A 16,997-nucleotide genomic window follows, 5' to 3' on the forward strand; every position below is an offset into this window, starting at 1 on the left:
CAAGGACACCAAGGTTTTTACATGGAAAACCCAATATAGAAAAAACCGTGGTGAGAACTACCTCACTATATGAGAATTGGTTACAAAGTTTTAGGCTCTAGGCCAAGGAATCAAACTTCTCCAGATTTGGACTTCCATGCTCAGGTGCACAACCTTAGAGCAAGATATAATGGACTTGCAAAATATAGAAGATCACTTCTTTGGAGAAAGATACAATAGATATGATTAAAACAATAATTATTGTTGAATTGAGTAAAAATGCATTCTCCAAAATACTAATTATAATTTATTCTAAACATTTAAAACCGACTTCATTACTACTCATCTACAATTGTGCACCTTTGTACTTACTCGACACACCATACACAACTTCACATTCAACTCATACAATCCTCCAAAAGATTTTATCTTTTATATATCATCCACTCAAAGAGATAAATCGATTAGGCTGACCTAACTAGATGTAACATGTAGAGTATAAATAGTCGGCCCTAAATATTTTATCGAAAGCAATGGGAAAGGGAAACAAGATGTGTGAAGCATCACGTCATGTCAGCACACTTTCCTATCAATCCCAAATCATTGCCTTGAACTCTACATGCTACTGAACAAAAGAAAAATCATTCAAGTTGGCTCCAAAAGATAGAAACAATAGTACAACTCAACTAAACATATTCAAAATATGATGTGAATCTCCACAACACCAGATCTTGAGAAGGTAGAGGAACACAAAGAATTCTTATAAACATGTACACTATATCTACATGAATGACACGAGACCATCACCAAATCAATTACATGATAAATAGGAACATAAAAACTGAGATTTAACAATCTTTTGCATCCACAACCATCATACCACAACCACAAGCAAATATAATACAATGTAGCATAATACAAGCCAAAATATTGAACCTTGTTTAGTAGATTGCTCACTAGAAAAGCCACACTTAGCCAAAATTTGTTGCAAATGTCAGAATACACGTTCAATGCTATGGAATATTCATGAGTTAATCGAATGTACCATCTACATTCAACACTATCAATATTCATACATTAACATGAAAACATAAGCCAACTACACCATTGATCTCATACTTCTAAACCTTGGTTGACATCAAAATTTTATCACAAACACATATTTGCAACAATATCGTCCTTTTTCATTGATGGCATCACTTGTGCAGCTTCCAAATCACCTGTATGTCTCTCCCCCTTTGACATCAAAGACAAAGGGCATATTTGCATCATTGTAGAAACTCAATGTTCTCTACATTACTCTACAACACTTTATACATCTCTACAAAATTTCTCCCCCTCAAGGTATGAATAAAATCAATGCAATTGAAAATCAAAACTGCACTCCAACAATCTTCAACTTTTTTGCATATGTGTGTACAAGAACATAATTGTCTTACAGGAAAAAACTAAGTAACTTGTATAAATGGGGGCATGATTCCCTTGTGAATGAACTTGAGTTGACTCCATGTGGTCTTCCAATCATCTCCCATGAAGGCCACAATGTTGCATTCTTTTAATCTTTCAAAGAAGATCCTCTACCTCCTTACTACTATCCAAAACCTTAATTGCTTGTTCAAGATTCTAAGAATCTTCGAGAAGTCTCACCTTGCCACTGAGTTTCAAATCTACATTGTCTCTCAGATGACCAAAATGATTCTTTGTTTTTTCCTTTTGATCATTCAAAGTATTCAACTATAAATACATGTTCTCTATTTGAATTCTCCCATTTCCATCTGCATCCTTCTTCAAATATATTAAATTGGATAGTTGTACAATTCGTGACTCTATAATATCTATCTAACCTTAGTATCCCTAGTAGATATAGGCTAATGGTGACAAAATTGATATACCACCACTACATCATCTACACTTTTCTCAAAAAAAATTATCCCTTCTTGGAATCGGATATGTGTTACTGCACATCTATTTACTAACTCCTCTAACCTATTTTGTTCCACCTTCTTCTCCACATCTATCAAAATTCTGGATTCCAATTTGGAAGCATGATCCTTCAATCTTGCAAGCAACAACTATAGTTGCTTCACATGAAGAAGTGTCTTATCCAAAGACACTTTTGGAAGTGTTTCATGAAGAAATTTCACTGCATCATCAATGAGCCATGTGCTCTGCATACGAGACCTAATGAACTTCTTGAGAGAAGATTGGTGAAGTATATCACCCAGATGAAGCATATGCAAGGGAGACAACCTATTAAAGTCCATCTAACCTCAAGACATGGGTACCTAAAGTACCTTTGTAATTATAACTAGTTCAAACAACAACTGTAGTTTTCATAGGTTTGATACATAATCTCCAGACAGTCCAGAAGATTCTCTACCAGACATTACCGTCATTTCTTCCTCAATCTTCTTCCACTTCTCTTGTGTCTTCTCTAGACTCTTCTCCTTCTTTGAAATATTATCTATAGACATATCCACACCCTTGTTTGTCTCCATTTGATTGTCTAGACCTATATCACCATCTCTTTGCTCATCTGTCTTCTCTGAACCTTCACTGCTACCAACATTGGGAGCACTCGTTCCAATCTCCACCAGATTGGTATTTGTATTTGTCTTCTCTTTAGGAGAAGACAACCTTATTCAAATCTTCAACAACATCTATTGTTTCCTCTTTTGTCTATTTCATTAGTCTATGATAGTCATTTGGATTCTCACCCATGATGATTTTGACTCTCTTTTGTTCAGATTTTTTTTGCACCAAGATCTTGTAGGACTCCACCAATGGGTAAATAATTGGGTATAATACCTCAACTTAGATACTAGACATACTCACTAAGTAGCCATCAACCCCATTATTAAAGATCATTTTTCTATCAACATAGGGACGTTAAGCTTGAAATGGGACAACATTGTTTATGCACTAAGAGTTTCTCAGACTATTTTATACTAATCCTAGTGATAGGAGATACTGAAATAAATAACAAGTAGCAAATAAGCCTGATAACCATTAACTACCTCTTATTGAAGTAAATGCTACTGAAACTTGTTGTAAAAAAAAAACTCTAATCAATAAAAAGAAACTGTTTTGTTCTCTTGGCTGCAGGAACAGACATAGAATGAAACTTTTTCATGGCTACAGGAACAGTCAAGCACTTAAGCTATATCATGAATGAAATTGAAAAGAACTAAAAACTAAATTCAAATGGAATCCTCACCAAGTGGACCCCCTTGAATGATTCTTCCCAGTGATTAACTTAAAGCTCAAATACTATGCATTCATGATTTCACCATTCACTCATATAATTGATAACAGAGATAATGGAAGCTTGTTCTTTATTTCAAAATATTCAATTCAACAAAACAACAAATTACATATCTTTTCAATCAAGCCTTTTGAGGATAGGTTTGGTGAATTTATAGAAAATAAAAGCTACGATTAACTAACTGCTACATTCATTCCATTCCTTCAAATCAAGAGGATGGCTTTTATTGAAATCATGAAAACTAGGAACAAAAATATTGAAATAGAGTAGGACTCTACTTATGATGATTGATCTTCATTATATTCTCCTCCTATATCTACTCTACCAGCAAACATGGCGAGTAAATGAAAGGATAACTATTCTTCAATTGAGTCAAAAAGTCCTCAATTGCCATAACAACTGGCTAGTTGTTTGTAATTGTTTTGACTCCTTCCAGGTCTGTTGTCTTTGACCTTTTCAAAGCTCCATTGCATCTTGGCAACTGCATTTACTACTCATTCAACAATTTGAGACACCTTCATAATAGCTGCATTCAAGGGGTCAAAGTGCAAAGATCCTTGTTCATTAAAAACACTTAAAACATAGCATTTATCACCATTCATAACCAAAAACACATTCAATTAGCATTTGTGGCATTCATTCCAAAAGGCTTCAAGACATCACAAGTTTGCTTAAGGTTGTGATTTACAATAGATATGTCACATAATGCCATGTCTTTTAAAAACATAAAGTAGTTTCAAACAACATAAAAGGTCTAAATAAAACATCAAAAATAGAGTTCATCAAATCTTTCATTTCAAATTTAGAAGCAAGCAAAAAGTTTACTTTTGAAATCATACATTTCCCCTTTTCAATGAATAATGTATAATGCAATGTATAGGAAATAATCACCATCAGATTTACAATAAACACAATGATTTGATTTAGAATGCTCAAATTCCAAACTCAACACATACATATCAAATTTTTGATGCCACATCCTAGGAATTTTTTGAGGCCATACAAAGATTTCTTCAATTTACAAACCAAAATATTTTTTATTTTTACCACATAATGCTCTAGTTGTGTCATATAAATATCCTCCTCCAACTCACCGTGAAGAAAAACAATTTTCACATCCATTTTCTTAAAATCTAAATCATAAGTAGTAATAATAAAAAATAAAAATCTAATAGATGTATTTTTTCCAATAGGAGAAAATATCTCACCATAATTAACACCCTCAACATGAGGGTAACCTTTCGCAACCAACCTTGCTTTATACTTCTCAATGCTTCCATTTGAACCAATATTTTTCTTGAACACCCATTTACAACCAATAGGTTTACATCCTTTGAGAAATAGTACAACATCCCATGTATCATTCTTTTTCAAAGCTTGCATTTCTTCATCCAGAACAATTTCCCAAGATTCTGCATCATTCATATCTAATGCCTCTTCTACAAATCTAGGTTCATCCACATTAGTATTCAAAGCAAAAATACATGTCCAGTCATTAGGTTAATGCCTTTCAAGAGGTTGTCTATGTCTTGTAGACCTTCAAACAAGCTAAGTTGGAGGTTCTTCCTCTTATTTTGAAGGTTCAGAGCTAGATGAGCTCTCCTCAACCTCTTTTTTATCTAGGGGTCTCAATTCAATTTTTTTAGGCGTAGAATAAAATTGAATCACATCTTGTTGTTTAACCTATTATGGCTACAACATAACAAAAGGAGGCTTCATTTATCTAAAAGTAATATTTCTACTATGTATGACCTTGTGTAACAAGGTCTCAAAGCTTGTATACTTTCACAGCATGACTGTATCCATTACACAGCCTTGTTCTCCAACTTTGTTCACTTTTCCTTTGGCACATGTGCATACGCATTGCAACCAAAAACTCTAAGGTGTCTCAAAGAAAGCTTATGACCTGACCATGCCTCCATTAGCATTTTATCAACAAGAGATAATGTAGGAAACCTATTATTCAAGTAGCAAGCAGTGACAACAACTTCAATCCAAAAATTTGGTTCTAGACCAAAATCACTCAACATACTTATAGCCTTCTCCATCATTTTTTTTTTCATTCTTTTTGCAACTCCATTATGTTGTGGAGAACACAAAGTTTTCTTCTATCAACGTGAAATGTACTACATTTCTTATGGCCACTTTTGGGCCTATTTGGAGCCTTTAAGGCCTTCAAAATCAACTTTGAAGCTTTCATACAACATCATCAAAACTAGAAAATTTAATATCTTTAAAACCAAACATGATCTTGCCATGAAAACTTACCTGCATGATTATTTAACCAATCCAAAGATTTGGGGAGAATTTTAGTTCAATCCATGGTCAAATGAAAATTTACTAAAAATAGTAACCTTATGCATATGTAAGGTTGAGACAACGTTTTCCTAACATTATCCCACTTGTCTAACACCTTACAAGAGAAAAGGGAATATCTACACAATAATTTAATTGCTAGGGGCCGTGATACCCATAGACTCCAAACACCATCTCAACTTCTTTGTGCTCATGACCTTAGTTAAAGGAACTTGCAACATGCATCAAAATCTCTACCTTAACTAGCTTCACTATACCATCCTCAACCATATCTCTAACAAAATGACATTGAACGTAAATGTGCTTGGCCTTGGAATGAAAAGTCAAGTTTTTAGTTAAGTAGATCACACTTTGTCTGTCACAATAAACTATCACCGCACCTTGTTTTATTCCTATATTTGATCACAATCTCTTAAGCCAAATGACTTCTTTACAAGCAAGAGTAACTGTTGTATACTTATCTTCAAAAATAAAAAAAACCAACCACATCCCGTCACTTACTCATCCAACTAATTGCACCACCAAATAAAGTAAACATGTAAGCATTGGTGGATCTTTTTCTATCAACATCACCAGCCTAGTTTTAATCCACATAACCATGAATATCAAGAGAAATTTTGTCTCCTATCAAATTACCACGATAACACAAAGAATACTCTAAGATACCCTTCAAATATCTGAAGACTCTTTTAACTACATCCCAATGAACTTTTCCATGATTAGAAATAAATCTGAAAAGAACTCTCACTGCTTGAGCAAAGTCTGGTCTAGTGCAGACCCTTGTCTACATAAAACTTCCAACTACACTCTAGTAAGGCACTTTTCTCATGTCTTCCATCTTTGATGTGGATGCAAGATACTTTGAAATGGATAATTTTGTTCCAAGTATAAAGGGAACACATAATGGTCTACAATCCTAAATGTTAAACCTCTAGAAAATTGAATTCACATACTTACTTTGGTCTAGTCAGAGCTTTCTATTCACTCTATCTCTTCTAATTTCCATCCTAAGAATGCATTTCGCTGCACCAAAATATTTTATTTTAAATTTAGCAAAAAATTGAGACATTAGTTTTGAAATCATACATTTCCCTTTTCCAATGAATAACATATCATCAACACATAATGCAATGTATAAGAAATGCTCACCATTAGATTTATAATAAACATAATGATATGACATAGAACACTCAAATCCCAAACTCAACAAATATGTATCAACTTTTTGATACCACATCCTAGGACTCTATTTGAGGCCATACAAAGATTTCTTCAATTTACAAACCAAAATACTTTTACATTTTACCACATAGTTCTTTGGTTGTGTTATATAAAAATACTTTTACATTTTACCATGAATATAGGGGCATCAGATTTTTTCTACGGTCCATCTTCCGTTTATGATTTCTTGTTTCTATTTTTCTATTTATTGAATGCTTGTGATATTGGACTCATGTGGTCCTTTGTAGGTACACTTATGTTGTTATTTTAATATTGTATTGATATACTTATTTATTTAAGGATTGATACAAGCTTGAGTCTTTTTAATGATGGAGTTTTTTCTTGTAAAGGTTTGTCCACATGCTTCCATTCTCATTATTATAATTTAAGAACTTTTTTTATTCCGACCTTCTTCTCAATTATTTTATTATTATATAAAATTTCTCTTACAAAACTTTTTAGGCACCAATCCATAGGAGACATCAATCCCCTCAATTCACAGGCACCGACCTATTGGAGACACCAATCCTTACAATTCGTATGCACCAACCTACTAGAGACACCGGTCCATAATTTGTAAGCACCAACCTATTGGAGATGCCAAATCAATCATTTAACTGGATGCCAAGTTCCTTGCCCTAGATTGACGCTATCCAATCATCAAAAAATTTACGTGATCGCAAAGCATTTGAATCAAGACAAACAAAGAAGATAGCAACACTTTTAAGCCTCAATTCCTCAGCCTCAAGGGCTTTACCCATGTCTTCATTAGGGGTTATGAAGAGAACCATTGATGGAGGAGAGGCAACCTTACTAGATTTTCATGTTTGTGCTTCCCCCTTTGAGGAGTCCTTTGTGCCCATCATTGTCTCCCTCTGATTCTGCAGTAGTGTCACCTTCCAATCCTGAGTGCGTGATGATATAAATACCTCAATTGAAAGCAACCGAGGGAGGGAAAACATCATCTCCATTGTCACCTACAACAACATCCCTACAAGATTTGTCTCTAAGCAACTCAAGTTTCTTGAGCCTTATCACAATGGACTGCATAACTACATCTTCAAGGGTATTATTAATTGCTTCATTTAATGCTTCCTCACCATTTGTCGAAACACGATCTCCCATGGGTCAGTTAGCTTGGGAGAAGCAAGTTGGCTAGGGTCGGGTACACCAAATAAAAATCAAGCCTATACATAGCCAAGGAGGCCAAGGCAAGGACCAAGTTAGTCGAGGAATGGGCGGGAGAAAGACTCAAATCAAGTCAAAATAAACACTAAAGGTAAAAGCATTCAAAACCACAAAAGAACACACAATTAACCAAAAGGAAAAGAGGAAGAAGAATCTCAATACAACAAAGAACACTAATCCAGGTTCTCTATAGCGAAAATAGCTCTCTAAAGACATCAATGGTAGATGACCCTTCAACTCCTAGAACTCTCTCTCATCCTCCTTTGAAATCAATATCATATTTGATAACCTATTCAAAATGCATATCAATGAACAATAAACATTATTGGCTCAATATAACATTAGCAAATAATTTATTAAACAAGAAAAAGCTCTCCTAAAACTATATTTCAATCTACTTAAATAGTTTATTAAATCTAGGTAAGCCTGTAGTGATTCATACTATTTTAAGAAGTCCTAAATCTTCTAATATTATTTTTTATTTTAATTTTAATTATAAAAGCAAAGACCTCGAGCAAATCAATTGATCTCTTACTTCTGCAGTACTTGTGTGAGTAATGACAGCAAGTGTTCCTTGATCTGCTGAGGGCAGAGTTAAAAGAATGGAGACGAGCATGGTGGTCTGGTTGCTCGCGGCAGCTCTCGCTGCAGCCTTCTTTTTAACAATCAGAGGCAAATGCTTCCTCCTCCCTTTTCCTCTACTTCAGTTCCTTTATTCCTCTGTCATGACACGGACGACTTAGGAAATGAGCTTTTTCCTCTGTGATGAATGCAGGGCGTAATGGATCTGCCCCAACAAGCGCCACTTCAAACAATCTCAGTGTATGTCATTCTTTAAGGTGAATTAGATATTTGAACTGTATTTTCTTTCAGTTGGTTTTATGCTCTGTGTTGGAGGAAAGAGTAGGGTTTTTTGCATTGTGTTGGAGGAAAGAGTAGGGTTTTTTGCATCGATTTGTTGTCAACATGAATAAATCACATTTTTTCGTGATTAATTTTGTTTTTGGGTTTAACATTTTTCCTTAAGACAAATTTGAGAGAACACTTGCAGTGGGTTTAATCTTGGAGGGAACTCCATGGTTAAGCGCGTTTGAGTTGGGATAGTACCCGGATGGGTGACCTCCGGGGAAGTCCCAATGCTTCACCGTGTGAGCATCAATGAGCGGTAAGTGGACCATTCTCATGAAAGATGAAAGATGGGTTCTTGTGAACCACTACTCATGAAACACGCGTCAATGAGTTTGACTCAAAAACTACATAGTTGAACCCGGATAACAAATCATAGTTTGACTTGATGTGGAAAATACCTTCTACTTATCAAATTTGAGAGATTTAAGTTTTCTTCCCTGCAATGTGGAAGTCATACATAATCCACCCCATAGCTTTGGTCCATTGTTTTTTCCTTAAATTCAGACAAAGTGTTCATTTCCACAATATTACTGAGCTTTTTAACTAATTAACACTACATGCTTCCACTGGATTGTTGAATCACCAAAAATGGAACTTTGTTCTTTTTAATACCAGGCTGCATTAGCACTTGTCGGTGTTGGCAACAGTTGGTCCGCTTTCCTGCTGTACAGAGTGAACCGGCCTTCTTCCACCTTTACTTTCCATGGATCTTGTAGTTAAATCCATGATATTATTACCTAGCTGAAGACTAGTTTCCTACCAGTCTTATTGGACAGGAGGAACTAATATATGTTTTTTAGCATAATAATCAGGGTTATGTTTCTCCTGAAGGTTAAAGAAAATTGCACATTCTTTTTTAAGGTATTGATAAGGGCATTTGATGCCTCAAGTCCAATACACGTATGTTAGATTAAAATGTAGATCACTGAAATAGTGAAATATCCATTGTATATCCCAATACACCTTTCTAATTATAAAATACCATTTTCATTTCTAGATATTATGAGCACCTTTTTTTGTGTGATATTTTTTATACCCTTTTGATTTCTACTTCTTTATATTTGGAATTAGTATTTGGTATTTTCACAACATCAAATCATATTCCTGCTGAAAATCTTGTCCAAAGTAATCTTACAATCCAAAGAAACAGAAACCATCAACATGCTTAATTTAGTGTCTCTCTTCCTTTTCTATTTGAATCTTTCACCCTAATCGATGTCTTTCCATCTCCTCTTTGCATCCTCCTTTCCCTAACTGCACGTGCTCGTCTCCATCCGCTTACATTCTCCATCCCTCACTTCCCCCTCACACTCCACTTATCGCAGTTCTCATTAAATTGTCAACGTAGATATTTAATGAATATCTAAGCGCTAAGTTATACACAATGGCCACCAAAGTATTAGATGGATTTTTTCATCCTTTCTTCATAAATTTGATTATCTCGTTTTATTTTTTCAAATTCATGGTCTTTGAAAAATACTATTTGACTCTTCAAATATTCAAGATTTTAAGCTTACAAACTAGCAACATGGATTGGATGGTTGCCGACCAACCAATAGCTGACTTATTATATTACACGATCTCCCCCTTTAAGATTTATTGTACAAAAGGATGTGTAGAACCAACGAAACATGAGGATGCATCCCTGAGGTTGAGGTGCTATCTTGGACACCTTGGGCATGGAGATGAAATTCCCCTGTCGAAATTTTTTAGGAAAATATGATGGACATCCCATAGGGATGTTCGTTATTTTGTTCTGAAATGTCTGGGAATGGCCTCCCATCCTTGGGACATCTGCAGACATTGCAGGGTTGTCTAGATATGCTGATTTTCACTAAAATAGTTAAAAAGCACGTGCCAAAATTAATATATGGTGTTAACTTATTATATATTTTTTGTAATTCACGCTGGTACACAAACACGCATTTCTTATGTCGTGCCTTGACTAGAATCAGTCAATAGTGCCTTTGTTATATTCAAGTGTGAAAGTATTGTATTAATATTTTATTTTAAAAGAACTTCCTGTTTCTGATGGTTTATTCAATAGTTATTTTCAATTGATGCTTTTCTTAGGAGACCTCATTGCTCCGATATGTGTTTTGGTTGATGTATCATTGGCTCCAATTTTCTATTGTTGTTTACCCATCCTTCCAAGCTCTTGTAGTATTCTTCTTTCGAGCACTACTTAATACATTTTTAGAAAGGAGTGAATTCTCTATAGCATTATCTTCCTCCGATACTGAGCTTAAATAGTACCATTATGAAAAAAATACCCCCAAAAGAAGGATTACAGAAGCAAACATTCGTTCATGAAATGCACTGACCATGCATTTGTTTGCTTGTAGAAGATATCATTTACTTGTAGAACATATTAATATATTCTCTATTTTATCTGCAGTTTAATATATAGGTATTTTTCTCTGTTGTATTTTTTTGCTCTGTATTCTCCGTTGTATTTTTTATTCATTCAATAACATTTAACTTTATTTACTCATCTGCTGGTTCAAAATCTTTTTTTACCTTCTGGACAGAGGTGCAAAGTTAAACAAATAATGCAATCAAAGACTACAAAATTTTTCATATTGAATGAAGTGATCTGTTAATTGGCCAACTTTAAATGCAGTGGTTTTTTAAATGATTGAACTCATGCAAGCCAAATAAAGCCTTCTAGAACAGATTTGTAATTGCTCTCTATTTTGATATGCGTCAATCCTTTCTCAATCTGATATGTATGATTGAACAAGTTTACTTGAATGTTATCGATATTTGTTCGAGTTTTGAATATTGTAGTACTTATTAATATATAACTTTTTGAATATCATGCAGAAAAGTGAATTCACCATGCTCTAACAATATTTACTGAAATTATATAAGGAGAAGAGCAACCAAGATATGAATCCAAGTATACAAACTCTTATTTTTATTTTCCTATCCAAGCATTTTAAACTTAACACACAAATCAAGATGAACGTTGAATTCAAGAAAGCTGAGATAAGATAGATGTCCAATTGATGTCCAGTTTACCAAGGTTTCAGGATTGAAATAAAAATATATTGAAGAAAGAAACATGGTTTGTTCAATCGCTATAAAGACATTTCTTGATGTGTCCCATGATAAATGATTTAGGATGTTGCCAATTTTCCCATGGTAAAGCATTATTTAGAATATATCTTATAGCCCGTTGTAACATTAAAAATTCTAATAAGATGGTTAAATGGTAAGATCACAAGAAGCTTTGAGTCACTAGCTGGAACTGCAAGGATGTTGGCACATGAAACAATTACAGGACAATAAAATTCCATCTCTGACCCAATGGAATCTATCACTTCAAAACCTCAAAGGGACTTTAGATTAGAACCTTCTATCTTCTGTATTACTGCTATCTTCTGTATTACCATAGTTGTGTCATCAATCAAAATAGAAGCATCACAACCGTGCACATATCATACATATTTTAGAGAATAGATGTAAATGGAGCAATTTTCCTAACACCAATGATGTTAATGGCATATGCAATGGGGAAATATAAAATATGCCTGTTCCACATCTTCTATATATGACAAGAATCACAAACCCATCTATTTGATAGAGGCCTAATCTAGTGCAATTAGAGTTTCAGTGATCTCTACAAGATCTCTACAATTTTTTTATTAACATATTAAAATCATCAAACTAGATCATACTGTTAGGTGAAATCTATACATTAAGCTGCAAAAGGCTGGATAACATTCTTGTTCAAATAAAGAAGACATGGAAGTGCATGCTCAGAAGAGAAGCAGCCACATGTGTGTCTTGATCTACAACTGTTGCAACCCGATAAAAAACAATGGTCTCTGCCTCTAACAAGTCCATAGATAGTATACGGGGACCAAGGAGCCCACACCCCAGTGCACGTTTGCATTTTTGGATTTTCCTACTCATAACACTTGTCACTAACATTAGCACAGAATAAAACCTTGCAGTAGTAGGCATGGTTAACTCAAACTTTGTAAGGGAAGCAAGATTATAATAAAAAAGTAACTCAATTCTAACACAGTTGAATCAGTTGTAGATATAACTATATGAGTCATGAATGCTTGATATTAACACTGGCAGAAGAAAAACCAAAACCTTCTTATTCATCTCTCTACATAGGAGGTTTCAAACTGAATGATTGTATGATTGATTTTGGGGCATTTGACAATGTCATGCCCACATAAAGTAATATGCCTGATGATTTTCATGGACAAAAACATTTGGCAAATGTTGCTCTCCGGAATCCTGGTAGCCATCATTCTAACAGGTTATGGAATGCTGTTAAGTAATAGTTTCTGCAAAGACTGTGGTGGAGTAATGCAGTTGGATTAGTCTTTAACAACAATTCCATTCAAAAGAAAGATAATCTGACTGGAACCAGAATCAAAGTCAAAATTTAGTTCAAAAACCAAAGGACCCTTGGTCTATTATATTTTATGAAGAGACAGGTGTAGAAACCTATATAATCATGTCAGTAGAGGAAATGGAGAATAAAGAGTTGGATGCTTCCAAGGCAGATTTGAAAGGACAGGGCATTTGGACTTTGTAGTTGGATGGTAGTTATTTGATCCATAGTTACAAGACTCGAACTCGGCACGGACTTGGCAAGTTGATTTTTGACTTGGACTTTGAGTTGAAGCCTAGACTCGGCAAATTGAAAAACTCAAGAAATTGAAAGATTTTAAAGGATTTAAAACTTATTTCATGCATCCTTTAATAAATAAACCTCAAAGGCACAATAACATCATAAAACACAAGCACATGGTATAAATGCCAATTGTAGCTGAAGAAAATAACACACTCAGATATATAAAATTATAAATACTGTCAAATGTATACAAAACTCATGGAATATGAAATCCATGGCATCAAAACAATTATCAAAACTAAAATTATAAGACTATGGCTCAAAGGAGGTTGCATTAATCATCCCAACATCACGACAAGCTATGCGTTGGCGTCTAAGATGGGTTTTGGATGATGATGTAGCCATGATATTTGCTTGTGTCAATGACTGGTGTGTATATTTAAGTGAAGAATTTATTAGTAATTTTTTATCTTGAAGCCTTCAATACTGCATGTTTTGTTGACAAACTCATTAACAAAGAGGTGTGATTAAGTAAAAAGATAAATGGCTATGTTCTATTTTGACTTTAGCTAGGATGCTAATAGATGAGATTCTTCTATGAGTTGTCTATCCAAGGCATGAGTGATACATTTTGCATAATGAAAATCACATTTCTTGCCAACTTTGCTTATGGCAGTCCTTGTATACCGAACAAGTTGTCCAATATATGAAACAAGACAATCCTTGATTGTGGCTTTGACTGTGAATATGCAGAGATTGCAACAAGGGATATGTATTTTGTAGATTTTTATGATCTCGATTCATCATTGGCCCAAGACTTGCTTAGACTTATAGTTTGATGGGGGGGTTTGGGGGCCACACCAAAATGAGGTTGAAGGTAACACCCCTCGTGGTGGTCTGGGGCCGTGTCCATTGCGGGGATTTGGGGGCAGCATCCCCAACGGGGTTGAGGGGTAGCATCCCTCGTGGGGTTCTGATGCAGGAGCATTGGTCCATGTTTTGCTCTTCTTGTTTTGGTTGTTCATTTTTGTGTTCTTTGTCCCACAATTTTGGTTTGCTGAGTGTTGGTGTGCTTATTGAAGGGGAACTTCACACTCCTTATCGTTGGTTCTTCTCTTCCGTTAAGATTCAGTTGTGGAGAAGTCGTTGGCATTGGGAAAAACAGTATTGAATGGTTGAAAGGAATGGGAAGGGAGAACAAAGAAAATGCAAAAGGAAAGACATAGAGGGGAGAGAGAGAGAGAGAGAGAGAGAGAGAGAGAGAGAGAGAGAGAGAGAGAGAGATTGGGAAGAATGGAGACTGATCGGGTTACCAGATAGAGAGTCGCTTGGGCAGAACAGACTGAAAGAAGAAGCATCAATTCAGTGAGGGGTCAGGCTGAAGAAAGCAAGGGAGAAAGAAACAACGGACAATGGATTGAGCCGGTCTGGTCTGAGTAAAGTTTACAATCAAATGGATGTAACCATCTTTCTACATACTGCAGAGATAGGACAAGCACGTCCTTACTGATTTGCTGATTGTCATTGCATATGTTATTTGTCTGTCCATAATATAGTTGAGTGTTGAATGCTTTGTTTAATTCTTGTTGCATTCTAAGTTACTTTCATTCTTCAAATGTCTGTCACCATTGGCAGAAAGAATTTGCCTTTGTTGAGCAGAATAGACACGACTATGCAGGGGTTGTGTGGATTTTTGGTTTGGAATGTTTGAATAAAGATTGCGTCAAAGATTTGTAATCATTTTGCCACATAATGCAGAAATAAAAATGGTCATTGTGGTTTTTTGGTTTGTGAATTTGTTTCAAGTCTACTTAAGAACTATTATGTTACGTTGCTCTATTAAAGTTTGAAGTTCCTGTCGCATTGAAAAATTGATGTCATATCTCGAAGTTCTTGTTGCCACTGCAATAGAGATAGGTTGCCATTATTTTGGAAGTTGTTTGTCAGCAGGTTCGGGTTGTGCCCTTGGCGCGTTCCCTGTTGCAATACAGGTGGGGTCGAAGGATGGAGCCCCCAGCGACAAGCCCAAATGAAGATTTTCAAAACCACACAAACCTTCATAGCAATACCATTTTCATATTTTTTTAAAAGTCCCAGATGGGCATGTCATAAACCAAAAAAGCTTTGAAATTTTGTGTGTTTTAAAAAAAAAATAAAAAAAAATGGCCGAGTCTTAGGCCTAGACTTGCCATGACTCGGTGAGTCTAGGAAAGACTCAGCTGAGTCCGAGGCCAAGTCTCCCAGACTCAGCCAGCTTGGCTCACCTTGGATCTTGGCGAGTCTGGGTGAGTCTCGTTACTATGGTTTGACTATAGGTTTAGGATTAGGACTCCTGCTCATATTTTTGCTTACCAATTGCAGTTTGAGTGAACATCAAACTGCAAAGAATAGAGGCAGATTCTGAACTAATTGTAAAGAAGATCAAGGAATGATTTCAAGTCAAGAAACACTGTCTTCAACATTACAGGAATCAGATATAGGATAACATCAAGATGCTCGATGCTTTTGAAATCAAATACATCCGCAGAGAAGAGAATAGTTAAGCAGATGCCCTAGCTGTAATGACATTCTTATTTGCCTCCATTCAGAATTCAGACATTTTCATTTACCAGTGAAATGATATACTGACAAATGGTATGAGATATTTCTGAAAAGTTGCGAATCTTGAATGATGATCCCCACATAATCAGCTTCCTGGAAAAGTCAGATTCCTTAAATACCCCATTCTTTGAAATTAGTTCATCTTCGTAAATAGAATCATTGCTATAGGGAAATGAAATAGATTCTTTGCCTGACATAATCCAGCTAAGTGGAAACAAGATACTGAAAGACTTGGTGTTCCTAATGAACTTTTTTGATAGAGATGACAGGTATGTAAAACATAAAATTGGGGCAAAACTAAAGATGTCTTCTAAATGTGAGTAGATAGAAATTGTGATTGCTGAAGAACCAAGGTTGGTGAACCTAGGAACATGTTAGCATGAAGAATCAAGTAAGTTTGATCCACTTTTTTAGCAAACAAGGGCATCTTTGCTTGGACATATGAGAATCTCAAAGCATTCGCTCAAAAGGTATTAACTCATACTATCCGGCTGAAGCTAGATGTTAAACCTTTTAGCGAGAAACAACAAAATTGTAACCCATTTTTAACAAATACTATCTATAATGAGATACAAAAAATGTTATCTCCTAGGATCATATGGGTTGCCAATATTGTACTCGTTAGGAAGAAGAACAGCAAATTCGGAATTTGTGTTGTTTGTTAGAATATGAATCAGGCTTTTTGGAAGGATAATTATCCTTTGCCAGTAATAGATGATACTATTTAGATAGTTATGGGGTTTGAAATGTCATTATTGGTTGATGGTTACTTGGGGTATAACCAAATTGGAGTAGCATCTAAAGACTAATTTAATATAACTTTGACAACTGTATTTTGTTTACGAACATTTGTTGCTTGGACTGATTATTGCAGACACAGTTTTTCAAAGGGCATAAATATTGTCTTCAATCACC

General features: G+C 35.1%; 1 protein-coding gene across 3 annotated transcripts in view; it reads left to right on the plus strand.

Annotated features, from left to right (window-relative positions):
- Window positions 1-8,485: 8,485 nt before the first annotated feature.
- The window catches only part of LOC131079726 (cytochrome B5-like protein), a 29,184-nt gene continuing 20,672 nt past the window's right edge, over window positions 8,486-16,997 (plus strand). For all 3 annotated transcript variants that reach the window (XM_058017758.2, XM_058017759.2, XM_058017760.2), the window contains exons 1-2: window positions 8,486-8,641; window positions 8,745-8,791. In XM_058017758.2, the coding sequence (XP_057873741.1) occupies window positions 8,572-8,641; window positions 8,745-8,791 (117 nt within the window). In that variant the 5' untranslated portion in view covers window positions 8,486-8,571. The remainder of the gene's footprint in view (window positions 8,642-8,744; window positions 8,792-16,997) is intronic.

Source organism: Cryptomeria japonica, chromosome 1, assembly GCF_030272615.1.
Source record: "Cryptomeria japonica chromosome 1, Sugi_1.0, whole genome shotgun sequence".
Taxonomy (NCBI): Eukaryota; Viridiplantae; Streptophyta; class Pinopsida; order Cupressales; family Cupressaceae; genus Cryptomeria; species Cryptomeria japonica.